The 20,572-nt window shown below is 40.3% G+C and overlaps 2 protein-coding genes across 4 annotated transcripts; both read right to left on the reverse strand.

Annotated features, from left to right (window-relative positions):
- Nucleotides 1–1,612: 1,612 nt before the first annotated feature.
- On the reverse strand, nt 1,613–2,449 carry LOC139622006 (mitoregulin). Of its 2 annotated transcripts, none has more exons than XM_071479027.1 (2): nt 2,183–2,449; nt 1,613–1,925 (listed from the first exon to the last, which is right to left on the reverse strand). In XM_071479027.1, exon 1 carries the CDS (start codon nt 2,359–2,361, stop codon nt 2,191–2,193), a length of 171 nt encoding a protein of 56 aa, XP_071335128.1. In that variant the 5' UTR covers nt 2,362–2,449; the 3' UTR covers nt 1,613–1,925; nt 2,183–2,190. The 2 variants fall into 2 exon arrangements, with proteins under 2 accessions (XP_071335128.1, XP_071335127.1); XM_071479026.1 differs by having other exon boundaries at nt 2,188–2,442.
- Nucleotides 2,450–2,773: 324 nt separating this feature from the next.
- On the reverse strand, nt 2,774–20,490 carry scml4 (Scm polycomb group protein like 4). Of its 2 annotated transcripts, XM_071479029.1 has the most exons (8): nt 20,387–20,490; nt 19,641–19,882; nt 14,177–14,450; nt 9,784–9,986; nt 8,264–8,393; nt 6,137–6,349; nt 4,960–5,105; nt 2,774–4,767 (listed from the first exon to the last, which is right to left on the reverse strand). In XM_071479029.1, exons 3-8 carry the CDS (start codon nt 14,409–14,411, stop codon nt 4,642–4,644), a joined length of 1,053 nt encoding a protein of 350 aa, XP_071335130.1. In that variant the 5' UTR covers nt 14,412–14,450; nt 19,641–19,882; nt 20,387–20,490; the 3' UTR covers nt 2,774–4,641. The 2 variants fall into 2 exon arrangements, with proteins under 2 accessions (XP_071335130.1, XP_071335131.1); XM_071479030.1 differs by lacking the exon at nt 20,387–20,490 and having other exon boundaries at nt 6,137–6,346; nt 19,641–19,927.
- Nucleotides 20,491–20,572: the final 82 nt, after the last annotated feature.

Below are 20,572 nucleotides of genomic sequence, written 5' to 3' on the forward strand. Positions count from 1 at the left end.
TGAGCATTTGATCCATTTATATATATATATATATATATATTGTGTTTATTTTGATATTTGACATATTTCTAATTGGCTCTCTTTATTTGTATCTTTTAAGATATTTATGATCAGTGACATAGCCTGTCAGCAATGGTATGACTGCAATGTATGCTGTGTTGTGTTGCATATATGTGAAGATATGTTTCTCTAAATATAGGCTTAGTGAAAATGTGAAAAAATACCTTAAAGTTGTCTAAGCTACAAGTGCAGAGTGACTTGAAATTCAGTTTAGTGGACATGTAATTAAAGGTCATCCTTAAAAGTTACATTTAAAAAAGCTCCTTTGTCTTTGTACTTTTTGTTTTTGAGCACTGACACATAGACCAGCATATGGCTGTTCTGCACTTAAAAATAAATATACTGAGATGTGCAAATCGTAGGAGGTGAACCTCAGTACAGATTCTTTGTATTTATCTGACATCTTAGCTTGTCTCCAGTACCCTCTCCATCGTCTGTCTCATCAAGCCACTGATGGAGTGTAGAGGAAAGCAGACTTCTTAAGGTCTTGTCCGCAGCTTGTTGAGAGGTAGTAATAGGTCTGCTAGACTGGTGATAATGAAAAAGAGAGATCTGCTCACAAGATCTAATTCCAGACTAGAATGCTGTAGGCAAAAACTTGTTTTGTGCGCATAGAGTATGAAAGTGCACTAGCACCACCTATAGACAAGCAGTGTACGTGTACAATTTGAAGTCAATAAAAATCATGAGAATAATCATCCACTTTTTGAATGTGTTTGCACAAACTTATACACTTCAACTTTAAATTGGGTTCAAATAGCACTTATATCATTGAGTGTGAAAGTTCATCCCTGACTCTGGAAACAGTTGTTTAACATACAGTTTCATCAGGATGATCAGCAGCATCCCACAGTCAGATGTGGCTCAAAGCTCTAAATAAAAGTTAGTAAGTGGACTTAAAGTGAATGTTATTGTTAAATATAGTATTTTATTAAGTTGATGATGTGTCAGAGTTACAGGGTTATTTTTAAAAATATACTGTAGCCTTTCTTAGAGCATTTCATTTGACAGGTCTGGCTCAGATTATGTTGTTCAACATTTTCAACAAATCACAAAAGTGATACTATACTCCTGATAAACTGCCATGTCTCACGTCTAACACAGCAATGGCTGTGGTGACGGACAGAGCCCATAGATAAGTTGTGATTCTCACTTTCATCCTGCAGATGGCAACCTCACTCAAAGTAAAACCTGTAAAGTCTGAAACCATTGAGCTTTTAACAGCAATAAAGCAATAAATGAACTATATTTATGTAACACTGCAAAGCACTTTACAATTCCTCACTTTCCCCATGACACACACATATTTGTCACAAATACACATTCATATACCGGTGGTGCTAGTGTGTTTGAGGTCAGGACATTTAGGCAACAGAGCTACCGCCTCTATAAGCTCTGGACACAAACAATATTATTCAGATGATTCCATACATTTTAAACTCTTGAACTGAATGTGTGTGATGTCGACACGTGAGAGAGCCTGTGATCCTGAAAGCTGCAACCTCGATGTGGAATACTGGGTTTCCAAAAGTAGAAAAAAAACAAAGTAAGATAAACATGAAAAACACAATAATTTATTTGACCAGATATGAAACGGACAGATACCAAGACAAGCTGAGATGGAAAACCACCAAAGAGAAAGTTCCCATGTTCTGTCTTAAGGCAGACAAGAGGCTGCTGTGTCTAGGAAATGGTTAAATTTCCAAAGACCTTAGTAAATATCAAGTCCAGTCTTAATTCAAAACGCATGGCAGGACAATGCAGGTAGTGCAGGACAGGGGTATGTCATGATCAGGTCTCTTCCCCGCAGCACATCCAGGATCAAGCAGCTTGAAGTCATTTATCCAAATCCAAGAGCCCCAAATCTGACAAGTAAAGGACATTAAAATGATTAGAAACTCTTCATAATGGAAATGATGACAAATGAATTAACGCACTCAACCTCGACCTGAAACAAGTTGTCCTATACAGTTGAACTGTTTGAGAAGATTAAGCTCACAGACAGTTGAGGATTTACTGACCAATATCTGACTTTTACCTCTACTACTGCGGCTACAGACTCGCCAAAGGAGCACAGGCCTAAATTGCGCTCATATCCCAGTGTAGCTAGAACAGCTCTCACCTTACCATTCAAGCCAAATCCAGCTTCTTCTGTGTCTCTGACAGTTTATCTTGCAGCCGTTTCTTCCTCCAGTCCAGAAACTTCCTCCTCATCCTGTTGGCCTGCCAGCCCGCCAGGAAGCCTGCGGCGAAAGAAACCACGACGGCGACTTGTAGTGTCCTCTCCGAGACGTCTGCCATGTTCACCTCTGGCTGACAGATGCACACATTTGTGTAAGCCACATGAAAATCTCAGACACACTCATACAGGAAGTGAGTCGTTCTACTAACGCGATACCACACGAACGTAAATCCCGCGGTCTTCAAAATAAAGGTCCGGAACTGGGTTGTGTTATGATACTGTACAACTACTAATATACAACTACTACAACTACTACAAAAAATATATAATAATAATGATAAAATAATAATAATAACAATAATAATAATAATAATAATAACAATAATAATAATAATCCTTTTGCACTTTTTACATTTACAGATGATACAAAAATCTGATGATTCATTTGAAAGCAAGTTTATTTTGTCTGAGAAAAGTGTGCTTTCTATGAAAAAAAAAAACAGTAAAGGGAAAAAGAAAGGACAGACAATAGTGAGTACAAATTGATTTAATGTGGGTCACGTGTGTGATAAAAACTTGTGGAAAACTTTTCAAAATGTTTCAGTTTGGGGAAACCGCTCTTGTGCAATACACTTCCCTCATTTCCTGCAAATCACTGAATCCAAGTTATCAGATTAAATTATTCTGAATAATAAAAAGTGGCAGACAGACATGAAATACAGAAAGAATTCATACATAGACATACATGCTGTACATCGCATAAGTCTGTTTGTGGCACACTGATTAAACAAAGTTAAGCAAAACATTCAGAACACAAAATATCAAACTGAATAAAGAGTATTTTACAGAAGACTTAAAAAAACATTGTGTTTAACCACAAATTTTACAAATCTGTCATATACTGCATGAGATTGATCATTAATGTGTTTACAAGTGGTTGTTTGTACAATTTTAAATGACAAAACTGTAATCGATGGTTTCAAAAACTGTTATTAATGCTCAAGACATTTCACTTGTCACCTTTTACAGTTTGGAGATGAAATATTGGTTTATCATTTGGCAGAACAAAACACAGCTCAGAGGAATTCATATTGAAAATGGCTGAAGAGGTATTACATGAGAGGTATGTAAACTGTAGCCTCATGTGGAAGTCACCCAGAGAATAGGTATGAAGTGTATGAGAAGAATGATTAAGTGTTGTGGTTGTAGTGGCAGTAATAGTTTCAGTGAGCACCAAGTATGGGTTTGTTACAAGTTACTATCACTCACACCATTTTGCAACCCTCTTAAATACTAAGGTTGCAAAGTGGCTCGCGATTCAATATTGTCATTTTAAATCCAGTCATTGTAACATGATATGCAATCAGTGAGAACATGGTGAAAATCCCCCAAGTGTCTATCTGTGTTTCGTCTCCCTCCTGTCCTGATAATAAACACAGAATGATATTAAGCACCTCTGCTTAGTGAAATACCCTATGGCTTCACTGTTTATTCACTCATTAGTGAGCGGTGGTTTGTGGTAAAAATGTTCAAGTCACTTTATTTCTTCTTTTCTTGGGGGTGAAATTTCTAATGCAGTTGTACATCTTTCAATATAAAGATAAAACAAAATGCACAAGAATTCCTCTTAAGATGCATCCAGCTTGATGCTCTGTGGATATACTTAAGAATGGATCTAAGGATCACTGGCTTAGAAAACCTCTGCTTTGCCAGGTGACACATCTCTTAGGCTTGATAGCTGTGCCCCCACAGTTATAGTGCAGCTTTATTTTTGATTTTTGGGGACATTTTTGAAAACAGTGGCTTGCACTAGCTGCTCTTCACAGCCAAAAGATTTCAAAATCAACTGAATGAAGAGTTTGAGAGCTACCTGCATAAACATCCTCACCAGTTTAGAACAAAACAGATTATCTTAAAAGACAGCGGCAAGACTTCGTTAAGTTTAAATATGCTACTGAGGTAATGCACCATACAGTTCGAAAAGATCCCTGTCTTTGTAGGTCTATAGAGGTGTTGATACAGTGTCCATAATTAAGATCTGCACAAATTCATGCTGCTGAAATTCAGATATGGTTAAGTTATTACAGGTCACATCTCTGTATACAGTAGCTGCCATCAGTGTGGAGCCAAACTATTTACAATCTAAAGCCATTCAGATCTCCAGTAAACAAAAATGAAAATGAAATCTTAGCTTCAGCTGTAAATAGTCTTAATATGTACAGTCAACATGTCCAATTTGTCGACAAAATGTGGTGCAGAGGCAGTAAAAGCCATCAAGTATGCAATCCAGATCCAAAGGCGCTCATGATCTATTGCTGACAGTTGAGGAAGTCTGAGAGAATCAGCACTGGTTCAGTTAAAGTGAACTATGATCAGGAGTTTGGCTCCTCTGCAGAAAATCACAACCGATTCTGTTTAAGCCTGTCGATGTGGTAACAGAGTTTGAGTGCAGGGCCCAGCTTCAGTCCCAGGTACTTCATCATCATCTCACTTTTCAGCAGGAGCAGAGCATCTCCATCTATCTCCTGAAACACATCACAGAGCCACATTACTGGTAGAATCTACAATATAACACATAACACCTATTTCACCTGTTTGTGTGATTACCATTATGTGTACACCAGTAAAATCTTACAAATCTTACATTTGCAATGTATTATTATATTACAGTATCAGTCAATGGCCTTGGTCTATAATATAAAGCTGTCTGGACTCACATGCTTCCTGAAGGCATCAGCGTGAGGTCCCAGGGCTTGGGGGTCAGCATCTTTGATAAACCACACCACCTCCTCCACACCCCAGTTAGATGGGTCCTTACCAGCAGGACGTTTGCACTCTCCAGAGTCTGGCATTGGCATGTAACCTATGAAGCACAGGGAGACAGCCAGAATTAAGATTTTATGTTCAGATGCTTAAAATAATGGTGATCCAAATGGGTTTATTTGCTTTCTTACAAAACGATCGATATAACTCTCATGTCTGTCTGTTTAGACGAAGCTACAGCTGGGAAATGGTTAGCTTAGCTTTGCACAAAGACTAGAAACAGCGGTTTCCATCTAGCTCTGTCTGAAGGTAACAAAATGATCCGACCAGTGCCTCTAAAGGCACCATTAATTAACAAGTCTTATCTTGTCTGTTTATTTTGTACAAAAATGACAATTTGTAGTTTCACGGTTTGTTAATTGCATGATTGCGCTCTTTCTGGTGTTTTCTCTTTATCTTGAGGTTGCCAGGCAACCCACAGATGCTCCAGTCACACTTTAGCCATTCGCATGGCTGTATGCTACTCAAGCAAACACAGGCAATCAGTAAATTCACAGCGGTTCTAGAGACTTCTAGCAAATTACATGACTTTTATCTTTAGTCAATTTACTGCAGAAGCAACACTAAACAATATATACGATTTTAAGGGCTCTGCACACGTTTTTAATCAGACTGACTAATTGGACTTCTGCTCCTCGGCAGAACCATGATGGAAATCCTATCTCAACACACCAGTAAGAATGATACAGTGTATGTCGCAAATTTCCCCACTGTGGGACAAATAGCTTGATCTTATGTTATCCTATGTTAACAAGATAACTGGAGGGAGAGGGAGGTGTCAGTCAAGCACATTTGGCACACACTACCACTGTCCTAACAGGAGGTCTAATTAGACATGTGACAAGACCTGTGCAGGTGGACCACAGTTGTACGGGACCTTTAAAAGCTTTGGTACAAAGCAAATTAGCCTTTTAAAATATGTAAATGGGAGCTGATTATATGCATAAAGCAACATTGCAGTGACAAAATAGATGTACACTTTCAATGGCATGTGTGGTCTGGATCATATAACACCACTTGTGCACTTGTATTGTTGGCAAAAATACACTGGATGCTAATACACAGCCTCACCATTCCTGTTTCCGTCCTGGAAGCTTCCTGGGCTCGATGCTTTTCTGCACACGGCCATCGGAGTAGAGCAACTGCTGCCACGATAAGGGTAAGAGTGCTTTGTTGGGTACTGTGATGTCATGACGTTGAAGGCAGAGTCACTGGGATCTACAGCGTAGCGCTTGGAGTCCACTGGTGGGTCGCATATGAAGTCATCAGGCATTGGTGTCTCTGCTGAAGGAGGAGGCACAGGAAGTGGTAACATTAAAGCTAAGCCCACTTGGAAAATATAATAGTCTTTTTAGTATGGTGATGTCAGTCTGTCAGCAGGACATTGACTTTAGCGACTTTTCCTGTAGCCTCTTCTAAGCAAAATCTGTCAACAACTTTTGATTAAATCAAGTACACATATCCATTCCCCCCTTTGGTAATCACCTGACTGCTGCCATTCATCAGGATTCATCAACATCAACATTTCACTTTGTCCAGTTCTTTGGTTTATGATCAAATACCTGCAAAGCTAATGACATTCCCATCAGTGTCAGCTCTGCTTTGTGTTTAGTGCTAATTAGCAACTGTTAGCATTGCAATGCTGATGCTTTCAACATGGGAAACTTAAGTAACATCATCTTGTTAACAATGTGCTTTTGTTCATGTTAGTATGCTCACGTTAGCATTTAGCTCAAAGGACTGTTGTCCCTACTACTGTCTCAAGACTCTAAAATGGAGATTAGGTGTAAAACCAGGGGGATGTATATTTCATTTAACACTAAAATAACAGCTTTCTACAAGCAATGTCCGTCAAAAATTTGTGAGGAACCTGCTATCTGTTCAAATATAAACATTTTACCTTACTTTTAGACAATATTATGTCTGCAGACTTATCTGCTAGAGCTGAAAGGTGGTCAGTAATTCCTCTGAATCCGCTCTCTTTGTGCCAACCATTTTTCAGCTTGTTAGTAATGTAGATGCCTGCTGGTTATACTAGAGCTGCACAGTTATGGATTTGCCTGATGACAGATTTATAAAATGGAAATACTCCACTGAGATGATTCTACAATGTGCAACACAGAGGTCAAATGTATTTTTTTGTCCTCTGAAAAATCAATTATGTGATAAGATCTGTGCATGTGGTTTTTTTTTGGAAGCTGACATACTGACACACACACAGATACACAGCGTACTCAACTGCCTTTGTATCCTACAGTAAATGCTTAATAAATTCTGACAGATGATAATAAATAACATAAATTCATGTAAAAAATAATATGATAAGAAAAAAAATCAGTATTTGAAAGGGAATGTGTGCGGCTTAAACAGTATCCAAAACAGTATCTTAAAAATACAGTCTATTTTTGCAATGCTTCTCCATTTCACCAGAGAAATGATTTACATATCTGTCTGGCTGGCACCACAGCGAGAAAACTGGTTTTAATGTGTGTGCATATATGTGTGTGTGTGTGTGTGTGTGTGTGTGTGTGTGTGTGCACGTACATGCTTTGCTTCTGTATGTCTACAGTGTGACATCAAACACTTTTCATGATTTGCAAGAACAAAGAGCAAAACCATGGTCCTTGACACATGAGATTCCCATTCCCACCTCAAATACACTAAAGGCAATCTTTAAATATTTGCTTATTCAGAGCAGGACAGACTGTGGGGGAAAAAAAGGCAAAGAAAAAAGAGAGCAAGACAGACAGGGTGGCTGTATGAAATGTGTTTTTTGTGAAATATTAAAATATGTCTTTCTCCAGAGGCAAAGCACGAGAGGAAAGACTGAGAGAGAATATGAGAGATGATATGTTTGGGGTATGTTTGAAGGCATTTATTTTTCATTTTAAAGCATGTAAACATTCACACTAAACCCACAGACACTTGTGCTGTTTTTGATTCAACATACATCAGAGTCTGTGTTTTACATCTAAAAGCATATCTCCTCACAGAGAACTAATGCATATTTGTGTATTTAGAGAACAAAGAAAAAAAACACCACGCTGACACTTGTAAAAACAGAAGCGTGTATTTAGTGCTGAATTAATGTCAAAGTCAGAGCAAGGTGGCAGGGATGAATAATATACAAAATTATTCATTACTGACCATTTTACTAGATAGAAAAGGTTATAAAGGTTGAAATGACTGTGGTGTTACCTGTTAGGACCTGTGGTGTGGCAGAGTGGGGGACAATAGCAGCATCCTGTGGGATGGAGCCCATCTCAGGTTCTGGAGTGCTGTTGGGAGGAGAGTTGGCCAGTGGGGACATCACCATCCTGGGCTTCAGCTACAGACACACACATACACACACACACACATAAGTACACACAGACAAAGACAGTAGTGTTCCTGTATGGCTCTAAGTCTGATTGCACATCAGAAAATAACACATTGGATTGATGGATATTGCCACTAGTGGAGAAAAATGGTAAGTTTGGCTAGTGGGTGTGCCAGAGAATATTATGTTAGCAAACTCCAGCTGAGGCTAAAATATATCTTTTCATCCAATAGAGGTAAGATCAGGCTTTAAAGCAAAATGAAGGGTCTCGAAAAGGCGCTGGCACTAGTGGTGATAAAACAAATTCCAGCACTACCACAAACAATATCAAATATCAGTAATCAGTAGTAACCATTAATTCTGTAGATACCTATTCCAGAGCCAATTCCGATACCACATCCCCAGTTCAATTCTGGTTGCATATCCCTCTCCCCTCTCTCTCTCCCTCTCTCTAATATTTCATGTCTCTATCTACACAATAATAGTTCCAATATCAATTCCATTACCATCTACAAAAATAATACCAATACTGACACTTTTAACATTAACAACATTCTCAATACTAGTATGTGTGTAAGAGAAAAGACGGAAGAAGTAATCGTCCTAATAAATATAAACAATAATTATACCAAAAATTAAAGGTGTCATGTGGCGTTTTTACCACTAGTGATGCACAAGGGCAATGTTTTGATGAGTAGGCCCCTGTTTCGTATGTATGTAAGCATGAGCACTAAAATGCACATGAACGCAACATTCACATTCATGCCAACAGTTAAACAGTGTTTCACTTATCAGCTTTTGTGTATCAACAACCCTATCAACGTGCTGCTAGCCAAAAATGTCCCAAAACAATGCAGCTTTTCAAGTTATTCATTCAGCTTTGTAAATGCTTTATGAGGAAGGAAATGCTTTCAACATTTCAAGAAACACTAAATGCAGTTTGGGGAGAAACACTGAATGAAAATATAACTGTTTACAAGAAAATGACACGGAATACCTTTAATGTGCTGGCTATAGCCTGTCTACATAGCAGGTGTTGTTCAGTCATTCATCTCACACACATCGGGTGGAAAAGATTTCAGTTTTAATCAATATGGCTGTCTATACAGGCCAAGTCATATTTCAGTTGCACTTCATGTGTGTAACCTCAAAATGTTGTCTTAGGTTTTGAGTCCGTTCCATCTTACTCATGTAACTACACTGAATGGACCCTGAGCGGTGTCAAAAAGCAGGTGACCTATACTCAACGCTGTACCTGAACGCATCCTGTTTAGATAAAGGCGGAAGACTGAAGCTCCTGGTGCTTTCACTACGCAGTCTGTGTAGATACTGTAACTCTCATGGCAAAGGAACAGTTATTTCAAAGAGGCAAATGAAAATAAAACAATGTTTGACCAACCTTAAAGCCAGGTTTCCTGCCTCTCTTCTTCGGGACCTTGAGGGGCAACAGAGGCTCTACATAGTGACTCTGGAACTCCAACTTACGGATGGGGGGCCGTCCTCTCTTTCTGCCAGGTACTTTACCCTGGGGCCCCGCTATAAACTGTGGGCCAGGAGTGGGAGTCTGCATTTCGGAGCCAACAGACAGGGTGCTCATCAGACCTGAAAGAGACAGAAAGATTATTAAATAGAAAGTAACAGGAAGTGGCAGCTTTAAACTGCACGCACCACTGCCTTGGCTCCAAACCAGAGCGGAAACTTAGATATACATGTGAGACTACTCCCTCCAAACACACACACATACACACACACACATACAGAGGGAGAGAGAGAGAGAGAGAGAGAGAAACAAAGCAACATAAAGCTTTGTACTTTACAACACCCCTCCCCCTCTCCAGCTGCAAAGATTGCAATAAATATCATTACTGCACAGAGAGAGAGAGAGGAGGGAGAGAGAGAGACAAAGCCACACACACACACACACACACACACACAGAGGAAGTGAAAGCAAAACACATATACCCACAACACCCACACAATCAAACAATCAATCAAGTGCACGCACACACACACACACACACACACACACACACACTGAGCTTCAAGTGTTTGTCTTGGTACCATTCATCCACATGGCCCTGACTTTCACAATACATCCTTCTTTCAAACGATCTCTCCATCATTTAATTCATGCAGCACCGTCCCTTACCTGACATGGCCCTTGAATATGAAGTCTGTGCTTTGACAGAGGTTGATGTTGTGCTAATTAGCTCTCTCTCATACTTATTATTCTCTTATTTCTGTCAGCTAAATAACACACATCTGGCTTGACCTCAATAAAGACAGACTGACAACTGTTACAGAATAAAATCCTCTTCCTGTGATGACAAATACTTGGTCATTGCAGAAAGAGGAGAAACAGGAACAGAGACAGACAGAGCACGTGAATATGTATGATCCCCTCCATCCTCTTTCTCTTCCTCGGAGCAAATCACATAGAAAAAGGCATCAAGATGAGCACAAATTTATCATTCTGAGCATTGCCTACCCTGCACACAGCCGTCTGGTAATCAATGTCTGTTTGACGCCTCACTCCAGCAGCAGGTTTCTGGATATTCCCCTGATGGATCTCCAGCAGTCTGCCTCTACTGTTCTCTGCTGCTGCACACTTTCAAGACACCGGCAACTCTGCACATCTCTCTCTCTCTCTCTCTCTCTGTTCCTCAATCTCCGACCACCTTCCTCCGAAACAACCCCCTCCTCCCCTTCCCTTCTACCCTAACCCCCTTCCTCTGTGTCCCCTTTCAGTCGTCATAGCAACACGCCTCTAACATCCCGCGGCAGCCGGCAGACGTGCTGAGCTCAGAGCGACGTTTGTGTGTGTGCGTATATGTGTGTGTGTGTGTGTGTGTGTGTGCGTGTGTGGCTGTGTGGGACTGTAATGTAATTACAGTTGCCGCAGCTCAGGATTTTTCTCGTCTGTCTTCAAAAAAAGGCTTAGAGCGATTGACAAGGTACAATCTACACAACTACACAAGCGTTGGGTATCTGTTTTGAAGTCATTTCTGAAGAAATTAAAATTTCAACACAAGATGCATGTTCTCTTAATGAGTCCCATCAAAAAAAAACTGTACCAAAATGCGGTTATATTAAATCTTTTAAGGACTCTTAACTTAGCTTAAACTTTTCTTGTACAATTAGAGAGACCAGTTCTTTTGTTAACATCAAAAGGTTAAAGTAGAAACCCTTCAGGATTACTCTGCTGCTTTTGTTTGTGATAAAAGATTACACTTCTGTCAAAACTCACTGCCTTCCTTACATTTATAGACTGCCTCTGTCTTTGCGTCAGCTCATGCATGCAGCTTTTGTTTTATCTATAATGAAAAAAACACACATGGAAAGAAAAGGAGACCAGCCAAAGGCAAGGTTGTGAGTGATTTCCCTGCTGAGGTGCAGGTATTAAAAGAAAAAAGCAGGCTCCAGAGCGCTTATTTGCTCTCACAGGCTACCAGTGTGGAGTACAACTCGGGCTTTACCCCTCGCCACCACATATTGATTAGTTACGCTCAGGTTGCTATACTGATTCCCATTTGAAGCCGCATTTGTGGGTTTTAACACTCAATCAAAATCAGGTTAACCTTTCAAAGGGGGGATCAAACGCCCGCGTGTCCTCGCTCACACACGCAGCCGCTGCCAGCGTGTAAAGAGATTTGTCAGGAGTCGGCTGTAAAGCGGTCGCTCACAAGAAGCCTTAACACCAAATGTGACAGGCCAGGCAAATTGTATTGTTTCATTGCTAGAGGCCTATACATTATAATAAAAAAGGGACAATAAACAGCAAGGTCAGGACAATAAGGCTATGATACTGTGCTGGCACACATTCACTCACTTAATCTGCAGTGACCGTGATGGTAGGAGCCCTGTGTGTGTCTGAGTGTGTGTGTGTGTGTGTGTGTGTGTGTGTGTGTGTGTGTGTGTGTGCGTGAGTGCGCGCGTGCATGCGTGCGTGCATGCATGTGTGTGTGTGTGTGTGTGTGTGAAGGAAGGGACCCATAAATCATAAAAGTAATTACACAGTGAGATTAATCCTGATGTCCCTCCTCAATCAGTCCCGTCCCATTACAGAGCATCACGTTACAGACGGAGACCGACTGAGAGAGAACAGATAATCATCTTTTACTTAAAAAGAATTGGATATGGGGGGGGGGTACCATTAACACTGACTGACAATACACCATTTTTTGCAGGCAAGGGGAAAGGCTGTGCACCACTGCACCGCACCCTAAAACATTACATTCGGGACCAAAGTCTAATTTATTTATGGCTAATTAAGCAATTAAGCAATCAGTGAACCCCTACACCCAATTAGATTTTCCGACTAAGGGATATTGTCTCCTTTTGGAAGCAAAATGTTTGAGGAAGGCATTTGAAAGCTGTTACAGCCTGGTGTTATGGCCACAGTAATGCAGCAATGATCAGCAATGATTAGCATAACTTAATCACTAGCTTCAAGGGATAGAGATTTGTATCTGTTTTCACTTACGCAGAGGGGAAACTGCAATGAAGTGAGTTATGCTAATGTCTTTCTAAACTGCACACCTACACACATAAACAAATGGTCTAAACACTGTCTCTCTCTCTCAATCACACACACACACACACACACACACACACACACACCAAAATGCATGCATAAAATAACTGCATTTTAACTAGAAACTATATGCCCTTGCCTGGCTACAGAATAGATTAGTGTGTCTCTCTGCGTGTGTATGTGTGTGTTTGTTCTGTAATCAATGTAACAATGTAACAACCCCCCTGAATTTATTTACAGCTCAGGCAGGGCGTCACCATGGTAACAGACAGTGAAATCGGATCCTGCGCCAGAGTCATGTGATAAGGTGGGAATAAATAAACGCATAAACAGCAATGTGTCTATTAAACAGGAACACTCACACGTGCACACACACACACACACACACGCACTGCCCTTCCTTATCTCCACTGAGACCCTTCATAACACAACACACTCCAGAAGAAAGGGAAGGTGAGGAGTATGGCTCTTTTCATCAGTTTTTGTCGGGGGGATATAAGGGGGAAATTTGATAAATCACATCCAAGAATAAATATTAAATACCCTCTTCTACAGCCACATACACACATGCACATCTACAAGTTTAAATAGACTGCACACATTCGAAATACGGCTTTTTAAGTAGTTTCCCCTAATGACGTTAAACAGTGGTGGTACATTTACTCAAGTCCTGTAGTTACATTTTCAACTTTGAGGAAAGTGTATTTTATTTGACTGATTTTCTGCTGCTTTATACTTAAACTCCACTACATTTCAGAGGAAAATACTGTAGTTTTTGCTGCACTGCATTTATCTAACAGCTGTATTTACCACTGTCGTTACTTCACAGATTTGGATTAACATACAAAATATAAAAAGATGTATTTCTCCATATAATCATCCTTCAATTTAATACACTTTATGATAATGATTGAAAATTATATAATAATAATGATGATAATAATATATAATAATATAGCAATGAGAGAGACCTGCCACCATAATTAGTACTGTAAGCAGCCTGTACTTTTCTGATAATATCTTAAGATCCATTAATCTATAATATAATAGTGACAGAAGCCATTGTACCATAACGAGTGCTTTAATCTTTGATACGGAAGAGTACGTATATTTTAAAAATAATACACTATGTGGTATTGCTACTTAACTTAAGTAAGGAAATACTAAACACTTTACTAACGCATGGTTTTACTTTACTTAAGTAAAACAAAATACAAAACAAACACAATATTCAATATTCATGATTCATATTTCTTACTTTCTGTGTGGGTGTCAGGGGTGTGGCTCCTCAGTCTCTGCCCATCTGGCTCTGACTCCGCCTCCAGGTCCACCAGCTGCCAGCAGCCTCGTCCCCTGTCGTCACGGTGATCCAGACGCAGACGCAGACGTACACCCTTAGTGAGGACACCGGGCAACCAGGCAACAGGTGGTGGAGGAGGGGCCAGTTTCAGGTGGGAGTCAGGATTGAAGTCCCGCCCTTTTCGCAGTCTCATGCCCTCACAGCCTGCCAGTGTAGGGCGAGACACATCACACTGGAGAGAGAGAGAGAAAACACTCCTCAACAACAACTATATACTAGAGTGCTGCAGGGATGATGTTTTTTTGTAGGCCAACCCAGAAGTTAGCATCAGCCTGGTTCCCTCGACAAAAAGCCCATGGGACTTTTTCATTGGCTTTTAGATTGTTCCAAAAAATGAGCTCTGTGACACACAAAAGAAAACCACTTTTGAGATTTTTGAAGACTGAATACAGTCGCTAGGAGTAAAGCTGACAGATGAGTAGATTGGTTTTCGTTTAGTTGTTAGCAACCAACATTTTTTGGAGACACATTAAAGCTTAAAAATATCACAACTGGGGTATTTACTTAAAGTAAAACGTGAAAATGTCTTAAGCTTGTGTTAAACACAGACGTGATTTCAGGTGTTTCACTAAAAACCCATCAAATCATACTCTATATCTGTAATGTAAAAAGCTGTCAAATGCAAAAGTATATACAGAGTTTTTTAATGAATCTGAATCCTATAAATCACCCCTCAGTACTCCATTATTCCACTGCTCAACATTAACCACATCTTCTAGAAATTAATTTCAGATCATTCAATGGTAAAATGATTGTGAAAATGGTGGAAAGCAGGCAGACAGAAGGATATAGGGAGAAAGAGAGAAAAAGACTGGGAGAGCGAAAGGAGCATTAAAAAACAAAAAGGAATTGGGGGAGGGGTGTGTGTAATTATATCACTTGTGTTCAGAGGTCAAAGAAATAAACTGGAGGCTAATAGGAGAATATGGCTTTACTAATGATAAAAGTACTGGGCACAATGTGTCTATTGTGCTGTAAAGTAGATGCAATTTGGTCTCCAGGGCACTGGATTTACTGATTAACTTCAACTAACTAAGCTTTCAGTCTCCTCTATACTGGATGGAACAAAGGCGGGTGAAAACAAGAAAGAAGGAAGCTGTGAAACCTGTTAGAGCTGATGGAAATGTTCACATTATCACCCTGTTACTCTATTCTGCAAGCAGAATTATTTTCTGTTTGGTGGTTTTTAGTCCTACAGTAATTACCCAGGGTTTTATTTACCACCTTCAGACTGAAGGTCGGTGAAGGGAGAACGAAGATTGCTCATTTTGCCTGTTTGAAGGTGAAACAGACACACAAAGACTTCTTAATTCCCAAGCTTTATGAATTATCAGCATGTACCATTTGACAAGAAAGGAAGGAGTGTGATTTATGATAAACATCATTACATTCATTTATTTAAACCACATACTATGAAGTGACTGTGTTCCCTAAATAAACACACTGTAATTAATCCTGGTCTTCCTCCAGCAATGCAACAGTGAGGAGTGGTTATAGAGTGGGGTCGTTTCCTTCAGTTAAATGTATGAGAAACAGAAAAGACGCTGTGCATCAACAAAAAGAAATCGCCTATTTTTTGTCTATAGTTCTTGTAAAAATCTTTTTTTATATTTTTTTTTACTATCTTTTTATGCCACGTTATGTGCTTTACTATAAAATTAACGTCAACATAAATCAATGATAACAAGAGTCTTCAACAGGGGGCTTTTACCAATGACAATGTTATGGCACGTTGATGTTAAGCAGGTACAGTGTTCACCATCACCAACCATCACCACATCACCGTCTGTTGTGTTGTAGTGCAAGCATTTGCCAATAAAAAAAAAAACCCAAGCTCGCTCGCTCGCTCCCTGGCTCACAAACACTGTGACACGCACACAGCCAGTCATTTAACAGGTGTGTTGTTTGGCCGCACCAAGTCAGCGAAGGCGGTCAGGAAATAGATAACGAAAAATGACAGGTCAGCAACAGAATCAGAACTCATCCTCTGGGGATCATACATATTTGTACAAACTTTCATGGAAACCATCAAACAGTTGTTGGGCTATTTTAGTCTGGACAAACATGGTCGACCAACTGACCTCCTGACCGACAGACGGACCAGTGTTATAGCATCCCCACCAGCATGGCTTAAAAATGCTCGAAAAGCACAAACACACACAAAGCTAGTCAGTTAAATAGAATGACTGTAATCTCTAACTTCAACCTGACCTCTAAAACCTGGGGAGGAAAGAATGAGTAGATGGAGGCGTAAAGATAAGTCGGGTAAACTGTGGGAAAAAAAAGAAAAAATGAGAGAAAGTATGTTGTTGGGAAACATTTGTATGTTTCAGGAGCTATCTTCCAGTGAATGAACAAAAAACAGACACAATTCACTGTGGTGCTTTTTGTTTATTGTTATTTGTTTAAACAGCTGTAAATGAATTAAAAAAAAAAAAAATCAAAGGAGAGATATAAAAAAAGAACACAGGAAAAAAGTAGGGCAATAAGAGAAAGGAGTACAGATCAGATGAAACACTTTTCAGCGCTGAACTGTCAGCTCCGATCAGGTTGGAGATGAAAAAAATCAGCCCTCAACTCCAATATTTCACATTTACCAAAAAATCAGAAACATCAAACACTGATACTGAAAAACATGAAAGAAGATGGTTCCTCACACACACACACACACACACACACACACACACACACACACACACACACACTGCAGTTATCTGTAGCACCATGAAATAACTTGATGAAACAGAGTGTAACCCATCCAACACAACATACACACACACACACACACACACACAAGCACAAACGCACACACACAGGCATGCACGCACACACGCACGCACACACACACACAAACACACAGGCATGCACGCACGCACACACACGCACACACACACACACACACACACACACGTAGGGGAATGTTTCTGTTTCTATCTAAAGGCTCTGGGTCCCATGAGAGCAGAAAAATACTTTATCTTGCCACTTTACCAAAACACTTGTGGCTTGGAGCCCCGCCAGGAGTGTAGCTGCTGGAGAAATTTCTTTAACAAAATCAAACATGCACGGCCACACACAGACACACACAGACACACACTCACACAGCTGCTGCTCATTCCCATAAAATGTGGAGTATACACGTGGTGCAGGAGAAAGCACCTGACAGGCTTGAAAGAAACTCAAGTCACAAGGGTTTTTCCCATTGGTGGGGGCGACTTAAGTCGCCTTCATATTCCATATTCTGTATGTCCTCTACAGAATATGTCCTCTACTTTAACATCGTATTTCTTCTTATGTTACAGTTGTTCTGCAGGTCAGACCATGGTTAAGTGCATTTACTGGTCTTTCCCACCAGAAACATAAATTGCAAATCTTGATAGATGGGGACATCAGTAACGTGGGATGTTGCTTTCATAATGTTATAATATTAAAAACAAAGCCTTATCATTTGTCCGGAGGCTGCTGTGAGCTTCATTTACATCACAGTGAAAAATGTGTAAATTAACAAAGTACATTTTCAAACATGATATCCACAATGTATTTTCATGTGAGTCTTATGCCAATAAGTCCTGGTTTGATCACAGTGCACAGTTAGATAATTACTAGGATTAGAGAGGCAAACTAACGATCATTTTCACTGTTGATTAATCACTCAGTTTGGTCTGTGGAATGTGTGAGAATGGTGAAAAATGCCCAATGCAGTTTCTCACAGCAAAGGTGATTCAATTTACAAAATAACCAGAAGAAAATTCACATTCTTGGCATTTTCTCTAAAAATAACACAACTTAAGTGATTCTCAAAATTAAACTAATAACATTAGTTCATCATCATTTCTACTTTGTCTGGGTTACACAAAATCAAATGATCCATTCTTGTGTGCCTGTGGAAACACGCCATAGAGCATGTTTTCAGGTCAAAGTACAATTTCAGGCACAAAATCTGCAGAAAATCATCAAGCATTTCACTTGCAGTCGTGCAGCTCTTTTGGAGAGGTGAAGCAGCTTTTTCATCGTGAACACTGACCTTTGTCTGCACAATGTTGTGCTTGTGTGTTTGCTCTGACAGCCTTTTCACTTCGTTTCATTTAGTCACTGTGAAAGGACCACTAACGCGCCAACCTGAAATCATTTTCCTTCGCAATTCAGTGGTGACGCATCTTTTCTTATTCAGAAAGCTTTCTCGAACATCGCCTTATAAGGTGATGGAGGCTAAAACTAAACTCTGTGGAATGTCCTTGTGGTTGTGCCGTAACAGCGACTCTAGGCTTTTCCTTATGTCTTATGTCTTTCCAAAAGAGTATTCATTACAAATAAGCAATGAAGTCAATGCATTTACATTTAGTTAGTTAGACTTGCAACTTTAATACCTGAACTATCCCGTGATGACAACGGCTAAAATGTCAGCTCACAGTGGACCTCAAACTCTTCCTCTGATACGAACAGTGGTCTCAGGCCTTGGTTTTAGCTCTGGTGCCTGCAATACCATGCAGACTTTTTGATCCCAGGGTTAAACATTTAGAGAAAAGGAAATAAAAGGAAGAGTAAAAAAAACAAAAAAACAACTTCCTCCCACTATGTCCGTAGCCTTTACTCTTTCTTTGTGTGGAAACACAGTTATTCTCTGAAGTGCAAACCTTTTGCTGAACTTCTTCTTTTTTTTTTAAGGATGACATGTTTCAATGCACTGACCTCCACTGGCCTGGCCTCAAGCTCCAAGCCAAAGACCAAGATGTCCCAGCTGATTGTGGTGTTCTTTACAATTTGCATGCTTTCCCAGTATTTTTCTGTTATTCCACCAACACACACGAAGACACACAACACCACCATCACTATGCATGGTTGCATTGTACACTCAAGCAAATTATGTGTGGTCGGTGGAGGGTCAACGGTTAACTGTCAGCGTATTCAAATTTATTACATGGTAGAGAAGAGAAGATGCATTAGCTTTGCAATTTTATTGATACACTACACACAGAGATACACAGAGAGGTCCAACTGTTATGCCCTATGTTATTATCTTAAAAACCCAGTTTGTACTTGTCTGCATAATGCACTTCAGGCTAATAAGAATTAACAATGGCCTGCAGGAGCCCACTGCAATCAACTTTTTTCTGTCATGAGAAAATAATGAATTTGGCCTAAATAATGAATTAAAGCGCCACCACGACAACATCAAAATCACTCATGCTCACAGGATTGTATATTTAGAACTTAGACGAGAACATTTTGATTTTGGTTCATTTTGACCTTGTTGTAGGTTAGACTAGGAGCCTGCAACATAGTATTACATTAATAAGCCTGCGATTAATAATCTTCATTCACATGCCTTTAAGTTCGTTTTCGTGATAGGGTCTGTGGCACATACCTATCTCGGTGGGGGTGGGTTTCAACAGCAGGAATCCATTTCTCCACGGCAGGCAGGCAGGCAGACAGGCAGGCAGGCAGGCTGGCTCCCTTCAGACCGTGAGCCGGTGCATGGAGGGGAAACACCACCGGGACTCTCGGCCTGGACCAGCCCGGGTTCCACCCCTGCAGATGCGGCAGGGCAGCGAGCGGGAGCCGTGCGCTGCGGGCGGGAGACGGAGCCGCAGCTTCACCTTCGCGGCGCTGTCCGGAGATTTTGGCAGAGAGTTAAAACGTCCTCAAGGACGCAAGTTAAGGGGGGGAAACAAGCGTGTGAGTGGATCGTTAATAGGTGAGGGAGGGGGGGGGGCAATTTTCCTATCTGGCTTCTTAGCTGCGTCTCATTTACCTGCACTGGTTTGGTAGACAGAGAGGGAGCGATGGCACCGTAAATAAAATAGGAACCACTCAAACTGAAGAGGTTCAACCCCCTTTTTTGATATCAACCAAAACACTCCTGACAAGAGTGCTGTGGGTGTTTGAGCTGAACCCACCTGAAGCAACGAAATGCCGTGTAGTATTTAATACATTTCCATTAATCAATGTTGTGCGCCTCATATTCATTCATGTATATTTATATTTTACCTCCATATTTGACTTTAATGCCAACACCAGTATGCTTATTTCCCTCATGTGTCCTTTCACAAATTATTTAGCCCACTTTGGAGAGATATTTGCCTTATCATGGTGTTATCTTGAGGAACTTACCCTGCATTTGCAAAAGCTCACTGGCAGGGGATTCCCACACCTGTTCAGATACGGTCCGTGGTTCAAATGAAGAATTAACTAGTGTGGCAGCTTTTGGTGTTGAGACCCCATCAACTCCCCGGGGGAATATGCTTCATTTGAGTATTCAAGTAGAATAATCAAGACCCCAAAACCAGACTTTGACAC

This window comes from Trachinotus anak, unplaced genomic scaffold, assembly GCF_046630095.1.
Source record: "Trachinotus anak isolate AG129_WGS33_773 ecotype Australia unplaced genomic scaffold, CSIRO_AGI_Tana_v1 ptg000005l, whole genome shotgun sequence".
NCBI classification, from domain to species: Eukaryota; Metazoa; Chordata; class Actinopteri; order Carangiformes; family Carangidae; genus Trachinotus; species Trachinotus anak.